The sequence below is a fragment of the Microcebus murinus genome, chromosome 5 (assembly GCF_040939455.1).
Source record: "Microcebus murinus isolate Inina chromosome 5, M.murinus_Inina_mat1.0, whole genome shotgun sequence".
Classification (NCBI taxonomy): domain Eukaryota; kingdom Metazoa; phylum Chordata; class Mammalia; order Primates; family Cheirogaleidae; genus Microcebus; species Microcebus murinus.
The window spans coordinates 70,454,335-70,479,669 of NC_134108.1; the positions used below are offsets into that span (position 1 = coordinate 70,454,335).

The 25,335-nt window shown below is 38.0% G+C and overlaps 2 protein-coding genes across 2 annotated transcripts in view; both read right to left on the reverse strand.

The window, feature by feature from the left end:
* CYB5R4 (cytochrome b5 reductase 4) overlaps positions 1-12,565 on the reverse strand; it is an 86,636-nt gene extending 74,071 nt beyond the window's left edge. The window contains exons 1-2 of the mRNA XM_020287073.2: positions 12,320-12,565; positions 7,432-7,585 (exon numbers count right to left, since the gene is read on the reverse strand). Coding sequence (XP_020142662.2) covers positions 7,432-7,585; positions 12,320-12,394 — 229 coding nt within the window. The 5' untranslated portion in view covers positions 12,395-12,565. The remainder of the gene's footprint in view (positions 1-7,431; positions 7,586-12,319) is intronic.
* A 1,967-nt stretch (positions 12,566-14,532) lies between these two features.
* Positions 14,533-25,335, reverse strand: part of RIPPLY2 (ripply transcriptional repressor 2) — a 58,663-nt gene continuing 47,860 nt past the window's right edge. The window contains exons 2-4 of the mRNA XM_012769157.3: positions 17,604-18,003; positions 17,223-17,287; positions 14,533-14,806 (exon numbers count right to left, since the gene is read on the reverse strand). Of these exons, the coding sequence (XP_012624611.2) occupies positions 14,659-14,806; positions 17,223-17,287; positions 17,604-18,003 (613 nt within the window). The 3' untranslated portion in view covers positions 14,533-14,658. The remainder of the gene's footprint in view (positions 14,807-17,222; positions 17,288-17,603; positions 18,004-25,335) is intronic.

Here is a 25,335-nt window from a genome sequence, read left to right on the forward strand (position 1 = left end):
AAAAAATCTATGGGTTAGGTCAGAAGTCAATGAATGAGAGGAAACATACCTCTAAAAAAATGGTTTGTATTTCCTAAACAAACAAGTACCAGCAGAAGAGAGTTATTAAAATTGTGTTGTCAAGAAGAAAGTAATAAGGATAGTACATAAAGTAGACAATCTACAGAAGAGTCACACTAACTACAATAATACCACATTATTGTTTAGATACTATATTGCTGTGATAGTACACTGGTTTAAATTAAAACCTTGGTTCCAAATTTGAAAAACTGCTCCTAGAAGAAATTTTCAGATAGAAAAACTTTCTCTGATAGAAATAAGTAATACTTCAGTTTCTCAAAACAGAATTGAAGCAGGGAGCTAAAGAAGTCTAGAGAAAAGGACTTACTATTGAAAAAATCAGCACTATTTTTGGTGGGTTTGAATCTAACCTAAAAAGTATAAAACTTATATTACTTTATCATTACTGCAGTATAAATCAAAGATAGTCTAAAGAAACACAGTTGATGCTTGTTAGTCATGGCAACTACTTTCCATAAAGTTGCTGCAAACACCAAATTAGTGAACACCACCATTTCTCCCCAGAGAAAATAGCAGGTTAGGTTTTTCAGCTTCTGGTCACAACATTTTTATCAATCAGTCAATATATAACCTTGTTTAATGTTTGTATCCTATTTCAAGATACCTTATTTAATACATATTGTTGATTCATAAAAAATTGTTGATTCATGACAGCCAACAGCACTATAACTGATGTCTAAATGAAGCTTATTTAACACCTAGTTTCTCCATAAGGTACACCACAGCCTTCTTGACATAGCACTTCAGCACTATCATTGAGGGCTATTTTAAACTATGAAATCATCAACTAAAAGCACAAAAATGTAAAAAACATGGTACTAAATAGACCTCAAAAGTGATGCTTGTTTACAATATGACAGTTGAAACAAGAAGGCAGAGCCACTGTCTTGTTTGACCTCAGCTAATAAAATGCATGACAGGCAACACAAATTTTTTACTTCTCTGGACATCTCTACAAATGACTATAAAAGTGTTGTGAGTATTGATTTTGAGGTTACAAATAAATTTCAGCAAGTAGGCAAATTTGCAAATATAGAATCCATGAATAATGAGAATTGACTGTATTCACAAAAATTTACACTACTATCCCGAGTAAATTTTAAAAGGAAAATGAAGCTAGCAATCTAAAAAACTGTAACAGAAACATAATGGGACTAAATACTACTTCTTGGAATCAATTTGCCAAGTTTTAAAAAATAGTTACAAATCATTAAAAATACAGACCCATTAAAAGTCACTTTTTTTTTTACAATAGGTAGAACACCACTTTTTTATGGCTGAGTAATACTCCATGGTATACATATACCACATTTTATTAATCTACACATGCATTGATGGGTACTTGGGTTGTTTTCACATCTTTGCAACTATGAATTACACTGCTATTGTATTATCCTGGATGGAGCTGGAGCCCATTTTTCTAAGTGAAGTAACACAAGAATGGAAAAACAAGCACCAAATGTACTCATCATTAAATTAGTACTAATTGATCAACACTAATGTGCATATATGGGAAATAACATTCATAGGGTGTCGCGCAGGTGGTGGGTAAGAGGGGTTGGGTAATCCACACCTAAAAAGAATGCAGTGCACTGTCCAGGGCAGGCGTCCTCAAACTACGGCCGGCCCGTGGGCCACATGCAGGCTGCCTAGCACATTTATCCGGCCCTCTGGGTGTTTTTGCCTCCGCTTAGCGGCCGACTCATCCTGGACCCACAGTGGGCACTCTCCAACCGTCTGAGGGACAGTGAACTGGCCCCCTGTCTAAAAAGTTTGAGGACCCCTGGTCTAGGGAATGGGCACGCTTATAGCTCTGACATGGGCAACGCAAAGGCAATTTGTACTCCCATAATACTCTGAAATAAAAAATGGAAAAGAAAAAGAAAAGGAAGGAAAAGAAAAGAAAAGCACTATAGCCAGTCAGAATTCCATCACTAGGTGTATAGTATAATAAAAGCACCATTTTGGCTAAAAAAAAGTCACTTTTTCAGTGGTTTCAAGCAGGTCTCTTCAATTTACTAGTATATGCCAATCAACATTAGGAGAAATCAAAGTGTGTTCATTTCTAAATTATAAATGAAATCAAAATCCATTAAATTCCATTTGAAGGACCTAATCTGCTAAATTTATAACAACAGAGACACCAGTCCTTTGTAATCAACTTTTTTGAAACATTTACTCAAATGACTGTTACTGAGTATCAGGCCACACTTCCCTCACCCTCACAAAGATCAAAAAGACTAATGATTTATCCTTTGCTGCCAAATGATGACTTTACAACTGACTACTTGCAACCATAAAACATATTATGCTACAGTAAAAATAGTCTAATCTAGGCTCTACAGAGCTCTCACAGATGAGGGATTTAGATGTTTGCTCAAACTTTCACATGTTTGTAAATTATCTTTAATTCTTGAATAAAGGACAAACAGTAATAAGGGAGAAAATTACAAAAGCACAAGTTAATGATAAATTCAACAAAATCTGTTAAAAAGCAATATTCATTCACCCAACACATTCCTTCAGCATTCCAATTAACTACTACTCCATTACAGCAATTATATATTTTACATAAAACAGTGAAAATTAAATGAATGAATGAGGAACATATACCTTGTCTTAGAAATCCTTCCAGACCAATGCCTACATTTTACAGTTTATACAATTAACAGTCTGCTGTTATCCAAGCAGAAAGGTACCCTGCTAGTTTACCATCATTTTTAGGTACATGACCAGGCTCAGCATACCTGAACATGAAGTACAAATGTTGCTACATCCTCAAAAAGAGAAAACAGGCCCCAATATTAGCCATAAAAACCCACACCAAATGGTAAATTTTCTAAGATTTCTTGAAAAGATTCATTGTGTCGCCCTCATCCTGATCAGGTGAATTCAGACCTGATCTAAAAATGGGGCCATTGTTATAAAATGAAGGATTTAATACTTAAAAAAAGGGAAAAGAATGACACAATCACAGCATGTTTCTCTATGGTACAGTTTTGATTAAAACTTAGGTCCAAACATTATCTCTGACCTTCAAGAGTAAATAAACTATCAGTATTATTTTAACTTAGAACATCTATGAAAAAAAGATAATTACACTTAGTCACGTATTAATATTTTATTTTAGTTTCATTTAGGATCATGTTACCAGTTATCTGTTTTTCTCACTCATCCTACTGTCATCCTGATTCATCTCCTATTACCATCTGAACTTCTATAATGAGCTAAATGCTTTCTTTGCCCAAATGCAGTTTATTACACCTACCACCAGATTAATCTTTCCAAGGCATGCTCTGATCATACTTTTCCCACATTCAAATCCCTTCAATAGCTCGCACTGCATCTAAATGAACACATTTCTCAGTCTGGCTTTGAAGACACACAATCTGACCTAATATACCATTCCAGACTTCTTTCTTATTCTCCATGGTTGACCTAAGCTCCAAAACACCTTAAGCTTTTCTGTGTTTGCACCTTTGTTTAGGCCTTTCCACTTGAATGTACTTCCTCATTTCTTGCTGAAAAGCAGTCCATTGCTTCAAGGCTTATAGCCATCAAAAAAGCACTTCATCTAGTAGTTTCATACCTTAGGTTTAAGTCTGTTAGAGAGAGGAACACTTCTACACTGCTGGTGGGACTGCAAACTAGTTCAACCTCTGTGGAAAGCAATATGGAGACACCTTAAAGCGATACAAGTGAATCTACCATTTGATCCAGCAATCCCATTGCTGGGCATCTACCCAAATGATCCAATGACACTCTACAAAAAAGACACCTGCACTCGAATGTTTATAGCAGCACAATTCATAATTGCAAGGCTGTGGAAACAGCCCAAGTGCCCATCAATCCAAGAATGGATTAATAAAATGTGGTATATGTATACCATGGAGTACTATTCAGCTCTAAGAAACAATGGTGATATAGCACATCTTATATTTTCCTGGTTAGAGCTGGAACCCATACTACTAAGTGAAGTATCCCCAGAATGGAAAAACAAGCACCAGATATATTCTCCAGCAAACTGGTATTAACTGAGTAGCACCTAAGTGGACACATAGATACTACAGTAATAGGGTATTGGGCAGGGGGGAGGGGGGAGGGGGGCGGGTATATACATACATAATGAGTGAGATGTGCACCATCTGGGGGATGGTCATGATGGAGACTCAGACTTTTGGGGGGAGAGGGGGGAAATGGGCATTTATTGAAACCTTAAAATCTGTACCCCCATAATATGCCGGAAAAAAAAAAAATACAATACATTGTTATCAACTATTAAAAAAAAAAAAAAAAGCACTTCAGATTTTCCTAACAATCCCAACACCCTCCTTTAAATCTACTATCACTTTCTTTGTTGCCTTCTTATGGCATTTCACTCAGCCTGCTGTCTAACACGCACTTATCCTTGCTCCAAGGACAGGTTTAAATTGAGTGTTTCTTGATTTAAAAAAATCTGTCAAAAAGAAAAAAAAAATCTTATTTTTGCAAAGGGAGAAAACTCTTACTATTGATAGATTAGAACACATTCCCCAACAGAAACTTTTTTAAAATTCATGATTAAATCAACAATATTACCAGAAGAGGTGCCATACATTAAATCATTATAGGAGATATATATATATATATATATATATATAAATAAAAACTGGGAGCAGTGTACAGGTAGAGCACCTCAAATTCAAAATCCAAAATGGTCTAAAATCTGAAAATTTTTGAGTGCCACCATGATACAAAGAAAATGCTCATGGGGCATTTCAAATTTTGGATTTTCAGATTTGGGAAGTGTAAGGCTGGTAGCAGGCCCCCTCCCCTTCCTAGATGGAAAAAGAAAACGCTCACATGACCAGACCCACCAAGGACAAACTGCCAAGCCCCACTGAGAGGAACCACACCCAGTTGTCCACCTGGATTCGCTCCTGGATTCCACAAATACCTCCAGCCCCTCCTATTTCTCAATGACCATCCAAGGTCACAATAGAGAATCCTCAGCTCTTCCCGCCACAAGTCCCTAGCCCTGCCCAAAGGGTATAAAAGGCCTCAGCCCCTTCAAACTGAGGCGACTTCTGCGGCCCCCCTCTCTTGGGGTCCCAGAACCTCATCCACGAGTGTATAATAAAGCCACGTGGTTTGGCCCCCACTCTTTCTCTCTCTGTGTCTGTCTTTTCTTTTCACTGGCGAAAAACCTTACAGGAAGGTCAACTGTTAAGTATATATTCCAAAATCTGAAAAAGTCTGAAATTTAAAACACTTCTGATCCCAAGCATATCCAATAAGGGATGTTCACCCTATGTTACTTTTCAAACACAGCAATCCAATCCCTATCGCCATGAATATATCAAATGAATAATAAAAGTATAACTTTATTATGACTCTACTCTAAAAATGCCTTATTTATCTAATTTCACTAGGATATGAAGGTTTCATGTAATCAAGTTTTCTGCAGAAGTGGCATCCTACTGCAGAAACATAGCTCAGGCGTGCCTGTAGCCTGGGCCAGTTGAGCGATGTTCTTGGGAAACTGACCTTGACTTCACCCAGTCTAGCAAAAAGCACTCAGTTACAGTGAAAGGTCATTTTGTACCAGTTACTTGTACCTAGTAAAAGGTAGACAGCATGAGGGGATGATAACGAGGGTATTTAAAAAAAAAAAAAAAAAACTATAAAAAGGCAAAAGGAACTTTTTATACTTGGCAAAATCCTCATTCTAGATTCCTGGTACTATCCATGTTTATTTGTCCCTGAAGAACTTTGGGGAGTTGAGCAGCTGTTCTGTCTTGAAGCAAGCTATGCCATCACATGCTAGAAGTTTCCGTATCCTTTGCCATTAAAAATTTCACACTCTAATTGTGTCAGTTATAGGTTGAATTGTGTCCCCTCAAAATGTGAAGGTTTAAGCCCTACCCACCAGTAGCTCAGAATGTGATCTTATTTGGATACAGGGTTGATGCAGATGTAAAATGACATGAGGTCACGCTAGAGTAGGGTAGGCCCCTAAGCCAATATGACTGTTGTCCATATAAAATCAGAAAATTTGGCTGTTTTTGTATGGACAAAAAAATCTTCACATGGCACACAGGGAGAATGCCATGTGAAGAGGAAAGCAGATATTGATGTGATGTTCTACAAGCCAAGGGACTCCAAAGACTACCAGCAAACCACCAGAAGCTAGGTGAGAGGCACAGAACAGATTCTTCCTCAGAGTCCTCAGAAGGAAACACACCTGTCAACACTCTGATCTCAGTCTTCTAGCCTTTAGAATTGTGAAATAATAAATTTCTGTTGTTTGAGCCACCCAAGTTAGTGGCCCTTTGTTATGCATCCATGGAGAACTAATACAGCATTTCTTGGTGTCTTTCTGTTGATCATATCACTGATCCACTGTGATAATCGCCACACAGCTCTTTTTAAGTAACCAAACTTCTTAATGATAAGTGTTAACATTCATCGAACAAACACATATCAATGGCCTCTGTGTGCCAAGGACAGAGCAATAAGATTGACATGGTCCTTGTCTTCATACAGGTTATAGTGTACTCAGGATCACTGACAACAAACCAAAATTATACTATGATAAAATTACAATTGTGGTAAGAGCAAAAATGATACATTTCCCTTCCTCTTTAAACAGATGACAACTGACATATTTAAACACATCCAGATGACTCAAGAACATCAGTATGGAGGCCCACTTACAGTTCCATGTTTTTCATTTTATTATAATTGCCTCCCTCCTAGATGCCAGGTTGTTTGCTACCATGAGGTGTGCTTCTATCAGCTACTCTCTTGTCTGCCTGTACACTCTTCCAACACATCAATCTCTAATATGGAGCTTCTCATTTACCATAAGCTCAAAAATAACAGGTAACTAATACTGCTAAAAACATACATTATATAACAAAAAAATTGTTATGAGAGCTGAACTTATGCCTTTAATGCAGGGCTTTTAGGTTTACTTTGGATTCTCAGAGACATTTTTCCAACAGAATTCTGTTACAAGGTACTGAGGTAGAAAGTTACTCTACATAAACTGGGAATTACTGAATAACTTTACTGTACTACACTGCCCGGCAAACACTTGCTCCCTTTCAAAGGGAATGCAGTACAAGGATACTAGAAAAAAATTTTCATTTCAGAAGTTCGCTGTTTCCTGCATCAGAATGTAATGGTTACTTAAGGAAGAAGTACTGTTCCAAGTCAGAATTATATCATTCATTATCCAGTACAAGGCCTATTTTTGTTATCTAATTATGAATCATATCACCAAATAACATGACTATGGAGTTATACAGCATTATGACTGGAAAGCCCAGGTGAAATTTTTTGAAATATTTAATAAATATCACCTACCTCTTATGCATATCCAACAATCATCTTTTCTGTTGTGTTTTTTAAGCTCTTCTTCAGTTACTTCAATTAACCTGCCTTTTAATCCTGTTAAATCCTTTCCACTTTTGGTCAGCCGAATCCAATCCATAAGACTTCTGCCCTGTTTCAAAGGTACCTAAAAAAGAAAAAGGGAAGAATTAAATTGGCTTCTTCAGATTACTTATTTTCCCTTCTCCTTCCTGCTGCTTGTCTTCAAGCTACTTCACTATTCTTAATCCCATTTAAAAAGATAATAAAATTCGAATCTAATAATTCTACAAATCCTCTTACAGCATTAGGAGACTGTCAAAATTGTTTTTGCCATATTTGAATTATGAATAGAACAACATTTAAAATACGTGAGCTACAAGGTTGGGCTTAGAAATTCTGTCACACAAATTTTTATCATAATGCTATCACAGTAGTCATCCCTCAGTAAACCAAAATCCATACATGCTCAAGTCCCTGAAATAAAATGGCATAGTATTTGTATAGAGCCAATGTATATCCTCCCATATACTTTAAATCACCTGTAGATTACTTATAATACCTAACACAATATAAATGCTATGTAAATAGTTGTTATCCTATATTGGGTTTTTATTTGTATTATTTTTTATTGTTGTATTGTTATTTTTTTCCAAATATTTTTGATCTGCTGTTGGTTGAATCCAAAGATTCAGAACCCATAGCTATGGAGGGCCAACTGTATAATAGCAATAGTATTAAACCAAAAAACAGAAAACAAGTTCTGATCCTGGCTCTGTCACTAATATGTTATAATCACCAATTTGAACTGAAATTTCTTCTCCTTAAAAATCAAAAGAGATTTGACAGAAGAGTTGATTTTCTGAACTGTTAATGTAAACAGAACATGAGAAATCATTAGCCAGTAATCTGTTTTCTAAGAATCCACTGAGAAACAAAGTTTATCAAATAGTGGAAAAGAATAAAACTGTAACACTGTAGGGAAGTTGGCAAGCTATGGCTTGCACCTATTTCTACATAGCCTTTGAGCTAAGAATAGTTTCCACAAGTGGTGGTAAAGAGCCTGAAACCTTATAAAGCACTCGAAGTCTAAAATACTAATATTTACTAACTGGCCCTTTGTAGAAAAAGTTTGCTAATCCCTGCCCAGAGAATTTAATAACAGGATGTGTGGGGGTTTTATTTTGTTTTGTTTCACAAAATACATTTTTAAGGCTTTTAGATAAGAGGTATTATTAGCATTTTAACCAGTTAAGACAGCACAGTGGAAATTTTTCAAGACATTTCTATGGAACTATTTAAACTTGTCTAACTAGTTTGTAACACTGTATCAGAAGAATGTTTATTGCAAAAGCAGGCACACTGGCTGGGCAAGGTGGCTCACGCCTGAAATCCTAGCACTCTGGGAGGCCAAGGGGGGTGGATCCTTTGAGCTCCGGAGTTGGAGAACAGCCTGAGCAAGAGCAAGACCCGGTCTCTACTAAAAATAGAAAGAAATTAGCTGGACAGCATATATATATATATATATATATATATATATATATATATATTTTTAGCTGGGCATGGTGGCACATGCCTGTAGTCCCAGCTACTCGGGAGGCTGAGGCAGAAGGACCCCTTGAGCCCAGGAGTTTGAGGTTGCTGTGAGCTAGGCTGATGCCACGGTACGCTAGCCTGGGCAACAGAGTGAGACTCTGTCTCAAAAACAATAAAAACCAGGCACATTCAAAAAAATTTATACATGTCAATTTCCTGAATTATGCTTATTTTATGGATCCATTTACCCCCAAGGTAACCAAGTTAATAGGTCTGTGGTGCCTTTCCAATTTTACATTCCATCCTACCAATCTACAAAGTCCCATTCGATCATCACTGAAACTAGTTCTCTTGGTCTCAATAAACAAAGTAAAGTGTGAGAAAATAATCTTTCCCATCCCAAAATAAAATGGCTGGTGTCTCTCCATTCCTTAATCCACAGAATAGTTAATCTTTTGGAAATGCAAAGCAAATCACGGCACTCCCTCCTTCAGTGGCTCCCCAGATTACTTTATAATAATGACTCTAAATTCCCTAGTGGTTTACCATGTCTTCACAATCTGGTCATAGTTTACCTCACTAGCTCCCCATTGTAACTTTTGCTCCTACCTATTATATGCTTTAGCCAAATGGGAACTGATTCTTTGATTCCTTGATTGTATTCAAGCACTTGCTCACAGTGGTGCTGCTTCTCTGCCTAGATCAATCTCTCCTCTAACTCTAATATTATTTCCTGCACTTCTATGACCCAACGCCTTTGTGGTCATAACACCGTGTTGTAGTACTTATGACATTATAACTGAGTGTTAACTTTTCTGTGCAGCCTATGAGTATAAACTCCTTGAAATCGAAGACCGCATCTTTAGTATGGGGCAGGTTCTCAATAAATATTTATTTACCTGTGTTAGTAGAAATAATAATAGCTATCATAGACTGAGTGCATACAAATCTGTCAGGTTTGAATAAAAGCCTCAGGGCAAGTAGCATTTACTGAGTACTTACCAAGGCTGCAGAGCTAAGAGAAACATTATCTCATTTAATCCTGTGACCAATATTGTAAAATGGGTATGTTAACACCTGAGGAAACAGACTCAAAGAGATTAAGTTGTAGATTCAGGAAAAGAATCTAGGTCTTTCTCACTTCAAAGTCTACGCTTTTGAACAATTACAGTAAGTCCTCACATAACATAATCCATAGGTTCTTGGAAACTGAGACTTTAAGTGAATCAACTTTATCATAGACTAATTGCTATAAACAAGAATTAAGTCCCTAGAGCATATTTCTGCTCATAAAAACATTACCAAACTCTAAATAAAGACCAAAATACTTCTAATGTTAAAATTGAAATAAATGTGAGCTATGCATACCTTTAAGATTAATAAAAACAAGATAATTATTTACCCCATTATTCCAATTCAGGGCCATGGGTGGCTGGAGCCTATCCCTCCAACTCGGGACGGAAGGCAGGAACCAACTCTGGACATGACACCATTTCATTGCAGCCCACACACACATAGTTACTCACTCAGACTGGGGCAATTTTGACACATCAATTAACCTATTGTGCAGAGCTTTGGGATGTGAGAGGAAACTAAAGTACCCAGAGAAAACACACAGACATAGGAAGAACATGCAAATTCCACACAGACAGTGGCCCCTGCCAGGGATTGATTTTTTTTCAACATTAGAACAAAACATTATTCAAGGACCTCTTTATAATACACAACTTTCCCAACTAGGTTCTATTTTCTCATCCTCTACCCATTTCGCCCAATCCTGGACTCAGTTTCTTACATGTTCAAAATTACCTTGTTCCACAAAGAAGGAGAAATAAAAGAATGAAGTCTGAGTTTTACTTTGAATTATACAATAACCTTATTTTACTCTCTTTTTTGACCCAAAGACTCACCTTTGCCATCACCAACTGTGTGATTTTGCGTCTCTGTCTTTATATTTTCTCCTTTAAATGGATACTGAGAACAAAGTTGGTAGTATTCACAGAGAAGGGCAGCAACTCACATTCTAATTCAGAGATGCTCCCCGGAATGGTTACACTAGTCAGCAAAGTATTTAGCATAAAAAACGAGGTCAAATATCAGAGAGAAGACACACGATTGGATGGCTGGAAAGATATACCTATTCATAAGTGAAATTTCACAGAACCACATCCCAAACCTATATGATATAAGGCAACACTTCTTAACCAGTTTCCTTTTCTGTGAAATGAAGATAATAAAAGCAACCACTTCACAGGATCACTGTGAAGATTTAATGAGTCCATATATGTAAAGCACTAAGCACTTCAGTTATCAGTAAGCACTTAATATATCTCAGCTATTATTATTATAATTGGTGTTACAGACCTCTGAAAAGCTAATGAAAGCTACAGATTCCTGAACCCATATTCTCATGTAGGATCAGAACTCCAGGTCTAAGTGGCAAAAAATTAAAAAGTCGGTGGAGGTCCCATATGATGCTAAGACTCAAGAGTCCAGAAATGAAAAGAAGAAAGAGTGGCCCAAGGAGGTGGAAGTCTCAAAAACAAAATATGAAGATGTGGTTACAGAATGAGGAAGCAAGCAACATTCATGCTGCAATAAACAGAGGACACAATTTTTATTAAATTTTGCAAATATAAAATACATTCTTACAGTATTCCACCTGTTGCTAACAGTAACTATCCTCAAAAAAACTCAAAGAGTTTTATATCAGCTTCGAAGTCAGTAAGTGATACTAGTAGAAAAGGCAGTGATGAAACAATAAGGTACCAGAGGAAGGAAGAAAGGCAGTATGTCTTGGAGAGAAGTGTCCGTAAACCTGTTGGGACCTTCTTCAATCTCCTCTAACTCCAAATGTCCCCACCCTTGCACAGATGGTCACTGTCGCCACTGCCAAGCCTTTCCCTTCTGCGAGGGAACCCACATCACTCACAACTCCTTTGGACAGTGAAGAACAAAAGACCAGAGAGGAAAGGTTGAGGGAAGGAAGCCAATAATTGAGTACCTATAATACAGCAAGCACAATGCCTGGCCCTATCATACAGAGTTGAATTTAATTAGCGTGAAAGAACTTGGAGGAAGGGAACTGACAGAGTAGGATAAAGGAGGATAAAGGAACGGGAAACAGGGACTAGCAGGAGAGAAGGAGGGAGGTTAGAAGAGTTCGAGGACTAGAGACAGCGTGGGATCAGAAAGAGGTCGCCAGCAAGGGCAGGAAGAAACGAAAGCTAGAGAGGGGAACAAGAGGTAGGAGCGGGAGCGGATAAAGGAGAGAACAGAGCATGCCAGAGCTAAAACGCTGGCGGGAGGTGAGCGCTAGGCGAGACCGAAGGTGTCACCCGCTTACCTTGCTACGCCCCCCGGAGGCGACGCGCTGCTGAGAGCTGGGGGCCGGGAAAGACTGGGAAGGGACGTTCAGCATCCTGAACCCCCTGCGCAGGCCCTGCCCGGGGTCCGCCGCCGGAAGGGCTCGCTTGGCTAGACCCCTCTCAGCTAGCACCACCCGCTCCGGCTCTGGGGCCGGGCAGAGGCCAAGCCCCCGACCCACTTCCGGGGTCGCCGCGGGTGAGGCGCGCTCTGACGCAGCACGTCCGCGGAGGGTGGAGCCAACCAGACGCAGGGAGGGCCGGCTGGGGCGGGACCAAAGAAAGTACGCATGCTCAGTTAGGCCTGCGTCCCGAACTTCAGCACTGGACGGAGGTGACAGCTATTTCATGGAAAGATCAGAGGGTGAAGCTGTTCACTAGCCCTAGTGCTGACCGAATCTGAGAATAAATGCTTCAAGAATCCTGTTAACCCAGAACACCAGTGTCTGTCCCTTGCTAAGCAGTACCATCACACTACTTGATATACGAAATAAAATAACACTAGCAAAGCAGTTTGGCTTCTCTGAAATTGTCTCTTCTAAAGCACTAGGCCGTGCTCTCACCTTTAAGAGTGAAGGTATCAAATGCCAACAGCCACTACTGAGAGGTAAGAAGAAAACTTCACCTTTAAGCACCCTCCGTGATTACTGATGAATGAGTAAAAGACTCCTTTTAGCAAAGTTTCCTTTAGTAAGACAGTTAGAAAAGCCTCCTTCTGTTCTATTCACCCACTCACAAATTTTTCCTCCTCATATAACTTCCTGTCTTCCTGGAAGATACAGGGAATTGTGTACTGATGCAGCTCACTCCCAATTGTGGTGTAGAACAGCTACTTTTAAGAGTCAGACAGATTTGGTCTGGAAGCCATCCCTACACTTAATGACTGAGCTGTCTTATGCAAATTACTTTGGTATTTCTCAAAGTCTCATTTTCCCTATCTGCACAATGGGCTTAGGTTTTAGTAAGGATTAAATGGTAATATATAAACTACATAGTACAGTATCTAGTTAATAGTAGATACTCAATAAATGTCAGTAGCCCTTTGTACTATTCCAACATATTAATGTGATACATACAAACACCGTGCAGGTAAATACCAGTCCCTAATGCTCAAGGACTAGACTGGCGACCTGACGGAATTTTTTTTGCATGTCCCTTGGGGAAAACACAGATCCTGAGAGTAGAATCTGATAAAGGAGAAAAGTTTTCAGGAGAAAAAAACATAGTTCTAAATCATCCTCCTCAACCTTCTTTTATTACTAACTTTTCCTAACTCTAAACACGTCGTCATGTATGAGCTTGTTCTATTTAATTACCTGGTTCTTAAAGTGCCTGAAAATCAGTTAGGTTTTTAGTATCTTTTATGTTAGAAGAAAAAGTGTGTGAATATATGTAGCCATTCAAGTAGGAAGCATTTCCAGCTAGGTAACCAGCTTTGATCTTCACCTCTACCCACTTTATCATTCTGAAATATTATAGGAATATTTTTTATTTGTAATTAAAATGCTTATTGTGAGAAGATTGTATTTGAGCTAAATATTCCATATCTGCCAAATTTCTTAGCTCCCCTTTGGACAGAAATGGAAAGTACTATCAAATTCTGGCCTTTAGGCTCTGCTTTTTAAAAATTCATGTAAATCACTTCTATTTAAACATTTTGTTTTAATTCTAGGGATCCCTTAACATAATATGGTTATTATTAAACACCCATGCTATTTTACTACTGGATTTAAAGACAACAGAATATTAAAGTGAGAGTTACTTTACTCATAATTTATTTAAAACTCCTACAATTTAAGAGCCCTAAGATTGATTCCCTTTCTCAATTATAGATAATGATTTAATGGGTTTTTCACCATCTGCTAGCAAACCCATAATAATAAATGGGTCATTGGTAATATAAGGGGATTTTATTCATTATCTAATATGATAATATTAATGTGTAACTACAACATCCAATTGGGATCAGAAGGAGATAGCAGATGTTACAAGATTCAGTCTAGAAAATTACATATTGTCATTCTTTGCAAAATTATAACTAAAGATAAATTTTTAATTTAATGAAGAGAACAAAATCAGCCTTTGTAAGCCCCAATATTTATAATACAATGAAGACATTTGTAAATGGCACCTATTTTTAATTCTAACATTTAGTTCTAGTGTAGGTATAAAAAAGGCCAAAATACCATAGTAATTACAAAATATTTCATTTTATTAATAATTTATATACAAATAAATTAGTTTGAAAGGATTATGATACATTTATATACTAAATTTAAATCCTACAAGTTTTGAATGTCATCAAAAGTAATTAATAACATTAATTTTCACAGGTCAGCTCCTCAATTTCATCTTCACTATCAGAATCTTCATAAAATGAAATTGTGGCTTGAATTGGAAAATTTTTCAGAAGAGCCTCTGCTTCCTGATATAAGTAATCATAACACTTTGATTTTGGCCAAAATAGTCTGAAAGAAGCAGACAACATAATATGGGTTTTTGCTTGTTTGTTTAACATTCAAAATCCTTACACTCATGAAATGGTCAAATTGCAAGAGATCCATATATTTAACAATTGATTTATGCATTTAGACACAGCATTGAGATAGAGTTTAAAAATGCAACAGCTTCCGTCAAGTCTACTTGCCAAAGTATCAATAACAAGTTGATTATTTTAAATCTTTATCCAAGCTTAAATTGTATCAAAAAAATTCACACTAAACCCTGGGTAAGCATAAGATCAATTAGGTTACTTTAGTATTATGGATGTATTTATTCTTAAAATACACAGAAGATTTGTCTTCCAGTTTCCAAATTCCTTTGGAAAAATGAATTCTACCACTAAATGAAAAATTCTTTTGATAGCCAACTTTGTAAAAATGACAAGATATTATGCACTTTACACAAAGGTGAAAACCACTTACTATCTTCCCTAAAACTCACAGACTTAAAACTCTCAGCTATAGATGTTGCCATTATAAGTTCAGAAAATTACAAAAAAAAATTTAAGGTTTGTCTATGCATTCACAACCTGAGGCATATAGAAAGGCTACTTCTGATGCCAACTTTGATCCCATCTCCCTCATTTCTCCCCATTCAACTAAATTTGATTCTTCTCAGTCTCCTTTGAGGACTTTACTTAGATGTGTACTTAGATGCTGGCCTTCCCCTAGGACTTCACTGAAAATGATCAGCTCTCTCCTCTACACCCTTTAGGATGATCTGATCTACTGTCAGGATTTCCCCAACCCTTCATTTCCATAGGCTCCCAAGTCTGCTTTTCCATTTAAGATCTTGACTCTGGGCCCCTGACTTATATATGAAACTCTCTACTGTATATTTCTATTTGGATACCCCATAGGCATATTAAATATGATAAATGGAAAATTGGACTCTTTACCTTGCTCCCCAAATCTATTTTAAGCCCTAATTTCGATTCTCTTCATACAGCATTCACCTGGTCACCAGATACAAACATGGGAGCCATTCTGGCTTCATCTATCATATCTAATACATCATAAAGCCTAATCTATCTTGTCACCTAAGTATTCCCCAAGTTCATCCAGTCCCATCCCCACTTCTAATGTCTCAAAATGACTCTTCATTGTTTCTTACCTGAACAATTGCAAAGCTTCCAATTTCACTTTTGGTGTTCTAACTAGCACTATATAACATTTCCTTAGTGATTTTTTTCTAATAGATAAATCTGATCACACCAATCTTCTGGTTAAAATCATTTAAGTAACCCTCAATGTCACTTACAGAATAAAGTCCATGGGCTCCCAACACCACCTGCAGGATCAGGATAAAACTCAAAGGTCTACAAGATCTGGCCTCTGGCTATCCTCCTGGAATGACCACAGCTTCATACAGTTAAATTCTAGTTCCTCGGAGCTCCCAGAAGGAGCTATACTGTTCCATGATCCTGCATCTCTTTTCTAATGTTTCTTCTGCCCCTCCTCCCCCACCTACCATCCATCTGGCTAACTTCAAGACTCAGCCAGGTAACCACAACCTACCATACACACTGCCCTGACCCTTCCCTCTACCCCTGACAGAATGGCACTTCATCCCCTGTCCATATTGTAAAACTGACCAAACTAAACTCCTATACAACCTTTGCCATATGCTTTGATTATTTTTCCCTGAGTCCTTCACTAGTTCTAGCAACGGTAGGAAATTAATCAGCATGTATTGACTACTGTGTGCTATTTATAAACCCATACACCCTTTACAAACACCATCTAGCTCCTCATTTAACAGCTCTCTGAGGCAGGAAAACTGCAGAATTATTAACCTTTCACCTGAATAAAAGCTATGAAGAATTTTAGAGAAAGGCTGACTTCCTGTGTCTAGAATGGTAAATTAGCTCCTCACTGTTATGTTAAATAACTTTTGACCCCTTTTACATTTATCCTTAGTAATCTTTAGGATTTTCATTATATTTCCATTTTCTCTTATACACCAAGCTTGATTTGCTGTAAAACTGTAGCTATTAATCTAAACATACACACTATGCCTGATGTGAAGTCAATTTCATTTGGACCCTTGGATTATAAAAAAACAAAAACCAAAAACTGTTTTGCAGGCACAAGTTGTTACCATTCTTTTACTATACCATGCACTATCCCTCTTCATAATATATTCCTTAAGCATTTACTGAGTATGTACTGATTAACACTTCTTTTATGTGAAAGCGTGAGCTCCTACATTTTTCAAATCGATGAGTAACGGACCTCTGCAAGTGGGAAGGTAAAATAACCTTGAAGATTTTTCTGAGAGAAAGAAACTGCAGGACCAACTGCTGGTCTGGGCTGTGCGGTGGCCCTGGCTCTTCTCCAGGGCTGGAGGGCCGAGGGACCTTTGGTGAGGCCCATCACTCACCTGACTGGGTGTCTGTATTGGGACAGCTTTCCTGACGCTTCGGTCATTCCAGAGCCATCAGGCATCTGGGGACGAAAGGAGATGAATCGCAGTTACCACCCACCTCCTTCTAGAAAGTGGAAACGTGCAGCACCAAGCGTTTCTCGTGCCTGCAGCGAATGTGACCCACGAGCCTTGCTCCCGGCCTGATTCGTGTGGCCCAGTCGCTGCAGGGGGACACATCCTTCGCGTCAGCACCGTTAGGACCACTAGCAGACGCGATCTTAAGCGAGGGGCAGGATGGATGCGTGTGTCCCTTGGGCCCCGCGTCCCCGGCCCTTGATCCTCTGCATCTCTGCACCCCTGCGAAGCGCAGCCCGCCGCCACGCGCGGCTCACTCACCGCCTCCGCGGCGTGCTGCGGCACCGCTTCCTCTTTCTCGCCTCGGGCGTCGATCCAGGGTCTCCAGAAGCCTGCGGATCTGCAGGATGGGGAGCACAAGGCGCGCAGAGGGGACGTGAGCCCAGACCTGGGAGAATCTACCCAAGCCAAGCGCTGGCACCACAGTGTCGGGGGTTGGAGAGCCAAGGGGAGGAGCTGGGGACGCGCGGGCTGGAAGGACGCTGGAGGAGGGGGTGAGGCGCACAGCCGCGCCAGGAGCCTACCCGGAGTCCGCGCCCCCGCGCCGTGCGGGGCCATAGGGGGCGGCGCGCTGGCCCGCTCCGCTCCCCGCGCTCTCCATGACGCAGCGAGGCTGGGCGGAAAGCTGGTGCTGGCTTGCTGGGAGTCCTGGCCCCTTCCACTAGGTCCGGGACCCGAGCTTTATATAGCCCTCGCGGCCTGCTGCAGATCGCCAGGTTCGCTCCCTCTCCGCCCTTCTCCCCACTGCTAGCCGCATAAACAAAAAGGCTGCGCGTGAAGGCGCACCGGGCTGAACTCGGGGTGCGAACGCGTGCAACTCCCAAATGGCCGGGCAAGGGGTTTTGTCAAGCGAGTGTTAATCGCCCTTCGACACATGGCTGCGGTGAAAAACAACATTCGCCCAAGCAGCCAATTTCCACGTGAAAAGGCCAGGAGGGGATAAAATTAAGCAATTCTACACGTTTTGTGTATTTCTGCAAAAGGGCCAAGTGGCTGGGTAATTGCTTCACTAGCCGGAGTCTCACGGCTCAGGCTTTGGCAAATGCAACTGACTGCATCTCATGGTTTAAAAGCGGGGATGAGGACTAAAATGAAAAAGGAAGGGCCTCAATTCCTCATACCGGAGCAATTTTTTAAAAAATGGACAAATTAATAGACTCCATAAGATAAGAATGTCGAGCTGTTGTTGTTTTTTTAATGCATTGATAAACTTGGTTTGTACATCTACTTATTGTTATTTGAGATAATAGAAAATTATTGGCAACAAGAGGTGAATTATAAAAGGTTGACTGTTTCTGGCCAAGAAGGCCAGACTGGAGTCATGTGATATGGGCATATAACTCTATAGTGTCTTCTCATACCTTTATGCTTTCTCCAATATTTTATCATTATCCTTGCAACAAGAAGTCTTGAGTTCATGTATACACCTCTATCACTACTTGGTATTTTGTCACTTAATGATAATTAGAAAAATTCATTTGGGATTGTGAATGGAATCATAATGAAATATTGAAAACATGAAAGGAGAAAAGTCAATCTCCCTGTGCCCCTGTTTCTCTTATTTGAGTTACCCCTCATTTATCTACAGAGGTCCACTAAACTTGGTAAAAAGTATGCTTAAAGGAAAGATGACATATAGATGTTATAATTTTTTTCAAAATGTTTTAAATAATGGACCTGAACTTTCTCTTAAAAGTTGTAGATAAAAAACCTTGAGTGTAAACGATAATGTCTCTGCTATTCATTCAATTACTGCGTAGGAAAATAATCCATCTGATTAGTACCTAAGGGCCTGTAATGATCTACCTGCTAAGAAGGTGAGATTTGGTTTGCTTCTGATAATGAAATCAGTAAGGATAGATACCTAATGCATGTCTCAATGCCCTAGGGTTACTGTTAGGCTAAATAAAAATAAAGCTACCTGACACAGAGTAAGCCCTCAACAGATTTTAAGCTATTTAAAAAATATGAGCTCTTAACAGATGTTAAGCTATCTGATGAAATCACTTATCATTTCTGTTCCATAAACACCTTTTTGAGGTGTCTGTAATGTGCTAAATACTATACTTTCCAGATATGGTGAATAAGACATTCCTCCTATCCCCAGGATTATAACCATTACAATGGCCACATAAGCAAAGATTTTCTAAAAATGACACACTTAGTAGCAAAAGCACATTTTAGGTGGAGAAGTAACAAAAGGGAGGTACTTAAAAAGTCTGTTTGGGACAACAAGGAAAACCTTCCTGGAGTAAATGAAGTCTAAATTGAGATTTCTAAAAGGATCAAAGAATAGTACTATCTATGTGGTGAAATGGTGGGAGGAAAAGGATCAGGATATCACTGTAGGCTATGCTAAGACATTTTGACTTTGTTCTGTAAGCACAGAATAGATTTTAAACTGGAAAGTACAATGGTCAAAGTTTGTATTTTGTAGAAATCACTCTGGCAGGCATATGGAAGATAGATTTAGGGAAGACTGGTAGTGGAGACAAAGAGTCCATTTAAAAGGTCATTTAAAAGGTCCATTTAAAAGGTCTAGTCAAGAGATAATAATAAGATGTACACTAAGAATGGAGATGAAAGGATCAATTTGAAGGATATTTAGGAAATAGAATTTATAAAATTACCTGAGTCATAAAATGTGGCTTGACATGAAAGTGGAGTCCAGATATGCTCCCAGGTTTCTAGTCTGAGGAAGTGAGTAGATGGTGATGGCTCCAAGACAAAGAAAACAAGGAATGTAGGACTAACAGCAGGTGAGATACTTTTATGTTGTTTTATTCTGTTAATGGTATACAGGAAAAAAAATAATGAATTTGGTTTTGGATCTTGAGTCAGTCAGGGTGGGCTGGGCTATATGGCAGTAACAGATAATTCCAAAATCCCCCAGGCTTAAAATAGCAAAGGTTTATTTCTCACTCATGCTCTATGTCCATTTTTTGGTTGTTGGCAGGAGATCTTTTCCACATCATCTTCACTTAAGGATGCAAGCTGATGGAGCCTCTTACTTCTGAAATGTTGCCGGTTGTCATAATAAGAGGAAGGGAATAAAAATTATTTGTGTGCCAGTTTTCAGAGGTTTCTGCCTAGAAGTGACACACATTTCACTGGCCAAAACAAATCACATGACATACCCAATTTTAAAGGAACGAGGAAGTGGTAGTCTACCTTGTACCTGAAAAGAGGAGAAACAGAAATAAACAGCATGTAAGAGTACCAGAATATGCCCTTCTGGCTACTGAATATTGAGTTCACCTTCCTTCCTACGTTTAAAATACAGTCACCCAAGAAAAATAACCCATAAGTGATCTAATAGATTTTAGAGAGTCTAGTAACATGTAGGTGGAGGAGATATCCAGGAGACAGCCAAAGATAAGAGGTCTATAGTTCAGTGGAGAATTTAGGGCTAAAGGCTAAAATGTGGTAGGTATCAGCAAAGAAGTGGTAATTAAAGCAATAGGAATTGATTAGTTTTTCCAAGGAAATTTTGTAGCTTGAGAATAGGGCCAAGGACATAGGTCTAGAGATCAACATCTGATTGATTATAAGGTGAGGGGATATGAAAAATAAAAAGTCATCGTGAAGAAGTAGTGAAGGTAATAGAAGGCCCATCAGTGAAGCAGGTGTGGTGGAAACTTGGGATGAAAGAATGCCAGCAAGGCAGGAGAGGTCCAAGGCAATAAATGCTAGCAAGGGGTCAAGTAAGATAAGGCCAAGTGTTACTTAGATTTGGGTATTAAGGAGTTATAAGGGACTTTAGAACAACATCATTTGACTGTATGGGGACAGAAGTGTTTTGACAGCAAGTTGAGTTAGAGATTAGAAGTGAAGAAATGAAAACAGTGAGTTGAGGCTACTCTTTAGAAAGGAAAAAAGAGCAGGGGGGAATGTTGGATCAGTAAAAGGGTTTGTTTTTAGGGTGCAAGCGACAAAAGTATGTTCATAACATGAGGAAAGGAGAGGCTTCTTCATGGGGAGAGAGGACTGGATGATGGTTCATTGTCCCCCAAGGGAAAGGAAGAAATGAAATCAATAGCTCTGGGGAAGCTCTTCATGAGGTTGGAGCGTGTGAATCAGTGATGACAGTAATCCAGGCCTGGGAACTCCCAAGAAAAAGACTTAATCAAGTAACTAGATCTGGTGTGGGGGAAAAGGGGTATAGTATGATAATGAGAAAATATCAGTTGACTTAAAATTGTCAAACAATATTACTGTAAGGAAAAAAGGGACATCCACCTCATAAAAATATGGCAAGATTTATACTTGATCAAATCTAGGTAAACTGAGAAATAGAAATATGGATTATTAGAAATAGATCTTAAACTTACCATTTATACATTTATTCTATTTATACCACCTATTTATATGCATCTTGAAGCTGTTTTTTGCATAGTTTATCATCTCCATCAAACATGGGATTTCCTAGCTGAATCATGAAGGAAAATAATAATTTTAAGCTGTGCCAGAAGAAGAGAACCATCAATACAATTTTCAGGAACATTATATTTATTATTTGAGAACAAATATATGTACCTCTTAAGTAAGCTTTATGGAGTATAAGAATGTAAAGTCTTGTAAAATAAATATAAAGAAATACAGAATTATAAAATAATACAATCTGAGGCATAACTTATTCATGTTACAATTTAGATTTATTTTAGAATTTTATGCTGAGTTCCACTAGTACATTTAAAATATGTGCTTTATGTAACATAACAACCCACTTTCCATAACACTCTAATGGGGTGGACCAACCTACATAATTTGTTAGGACTAAAAATATTTTAAAACTTCATTTATTCAAATAGTATTTATTGAACACCTACTGTGTGCCAGGAGTTATTCTAGGAGCTTGGGATATGTCAGTGAACAAATCAGAAAAACTCCCATATTTTCATGGAGCTACATTCTAACAGACATCCAAGCCACTAAGCTTTATATTTGACTAAGAGAAAGTATTATAAATTGACTTATACTTGGTACATTTATGCCTAACATGCTTTTTAAAAAATCTTTGAATGTTTACATGACTATAAAATGTAAGAAAGGAAGTATACCCTGGAGAGAGGGTGCTAGGCGATGGTCCCAGAGGAGGAAGAAGGGAAGAAATCAAGACAATTAAAAACCGGATATGAGCTTCTGCATTATCCAGAAAACAGTAAGCAATGAAAACAAAAATTCCAGCCTGACAAAAAGAAAAATTGGAGCTTGAACTAGTCTCCCATTTTGAAGATGACGGCTGTTGCCCTACCCTTTTTGATGACCTCAGCTAGGGTATGACTTATTCCACGCTTAGAAACCAAGGTGAAAAACAGAAGTGTGAAGGAATAAGAGGAATATAATGACTCACAGCTGCTGTTGCCACCATGTGCCTCCTGAATAATGCCAGCTTTGCTTGTAACAAGAGCAAGGTTAGTCTCAGTTTGTACACATCCCCTCTTATTTGTGATTTTATGAATATTATTTAAGGAAAACTGTAACACCTGCCTAATTAGCTAGATTCCTTTCTTAAAAAAAATTGTACACCTAAAATGTGCTCCTTTCTAGTCAAATTATTGATTTGTGTCTGAATGCCAACACAATCAAGTGTGTTAATGGTTTTGTATTCTATTTCAATTATGCAGTTAGGCTTCCATGCAGAAAAGTTGTGAAAAATTAAATATAGAACTCCAAACATAATGTGTATGGGGGATTTTTTTTAGAGGGTGGTGGAAATGTTCTAAAATTAGATTGTGATGATGGTTTTACAATTCTGTAAATTTACTAAATGTCATTAACTTGTATAGTTAAAACAGGTGAACTTTATGGTGTACAGAGTATAGTCCAATATAGAAACCTTAGATATGACATTAAAGGATTGGTTCTTAACCGTACTCAGTCTGGACTTGAAGCACTAAACACCACAGTTAAAAGGAATCCTACTTTAAATGTTTCTGATTTGCAGGTTTTAAAAACATGCATCTTCAGTAGAGAAAGTGAGTTATAATGTCTCTTATAACTTTAGAATTTGTTTTAAAGAATGCACTGTTCTCTGGGCAGTACTAGGTAGTTTTGCTGCAGTGCAGTCTTTTGGACACTGCACTTGAATGCTCTGATTCGTGGTGATCAGAGTAAGTCCGTTAGAGCAGATTGCACTGGATTTGCAGTAAGGACCTGAGCCTCCAAACTAGGAAGTACAGTTATTTACTGTCAGGTCTTTGTCAGGAAAGCCTTCCCTACTGCTGACTTGCCAAAACCCAGGACCTCACACTGAAGCCGCTATAAAAGGAGCATGTGCATCACTCTCACTGGAGGTTGAACTAAAGAGCAAGCAAGTAAGCTCAAGTGACTAGGAATTTCATTTTGGATTCTTAGTAGGTTAAACACATGACTATATTCTAAACTCACTCGTAATCCAAAAATACTCTAGTTTGTTCCTTGAAAATGGATTGGAACTTTTGTGGTCCACATTTTATGCCAATAAAATCTCATTTGAAATAGTTGATCTAATAGAAATCTTTTTTTCAGTTTAAAGATCAGATCCTTAGTGAAAGGTGGCATTTCCAAGCTTCAAGCATTTGAGAATATTCCCAGGTTTAAGATAAAGATAACAGTTGTGGTAAAAACTGACTTAGAACTGAGCAGAGCTGGCGTGTGTTGTTTTAAACCAAGAAGGTGCTCACAGATGGCTCAGAGAGAGATTTAGCAAGTCTGTGCTAATGACACTCATACATGGGAATATCTCCATTGAAAACAGCCAGATTTCAATGTGCTCCTCTTATAATTTTCTTACTTGGTTAATAATGACAATAAAGTATTTAATGTAGTTACGTATTTAGTAAAATATCAAAGGGCCTAAAATATTTCATGCTTCATATTATAGCTACAACTGGATTTGTATTAATAAAACTACAAGGAGAGTTCATGAGAGGTTTCTAATTCAAAGTATATTGAAGACGCAAAATATTTGCAGGAGTTCAGCTTTGAACAAATAAACTGTTGTGGATTCTTGATGCTTTCAGATCCAGGTGTTTTTAAGCTTCTATATTAACCCCAAATAGGTTAATTTCTCATACCTAATAAATTATGTAAAATAAAAATACAGTATGTAGAGAAGTATCCATGTGACATAAACAGATATCTGTACCATTATCAACTATATTTTACCATGTTTTGCCACAACTGACACTTTATGTTAAATGTTCACTAACTGTATGAATTTAATATCCTGTATTATTAAACATCATTGGACAAAATATGACAAACACCAAGATTTATTTTAAAATTTTATTTCAGAATATAACTTAAAATGTTTCAATGAGAAATGATTCAGAAAAGAAAACTAGATTCAATTAACAAATATTTATTGATCAGCCATTATGATTAAGCACTGGGTTAAGCTTTGAACATACGGTATAGAATAAGACCAACATGTTTTCCAGCACTCACTGTTCTTATAGTCTAGGTGGGAGACAGAAAATGAACAAATACATGAAGGAGATAATTACAGATTTGCAAGAGTTCTAATTCTGTAAACAGAATTAGAAGAGTAATTTAATAGAACATAATTGGAGGAGGCCTCTTTCAAACAGGGTGGTCAGGAAAGGCCTCTGAAGAGATGACATTTAACCTGAAATCTGAAGGAAAAATGACAGAGGACCATTTCCTAAATTATCCATAAATTGTTCCTGCCATAGTAAAATTATAGCAGAAAGTATCTCTCTGCCCTGGTTGGCTCATACTATTAATAGGAGACCAGACAGCTGGTGTGTGGGTTGTTCCAGAGAAAGAAGGCCATATTGGATAATATATGTCTGTATTTGTTTCTGACTTTTATTAATTACTGAGATTAGAGAATTACTTTGATTATAAAATGAAATTTATATTCTTTAAATATGCAAGTGACTCCCAGTTTAATGGGACAGCCAAATTTTAACTGAAAATATTAAGTTTAAAAGGTAGGATACTATAATAAATCAGCGATGACAAGCGCATGATAATTTAAGTAAGG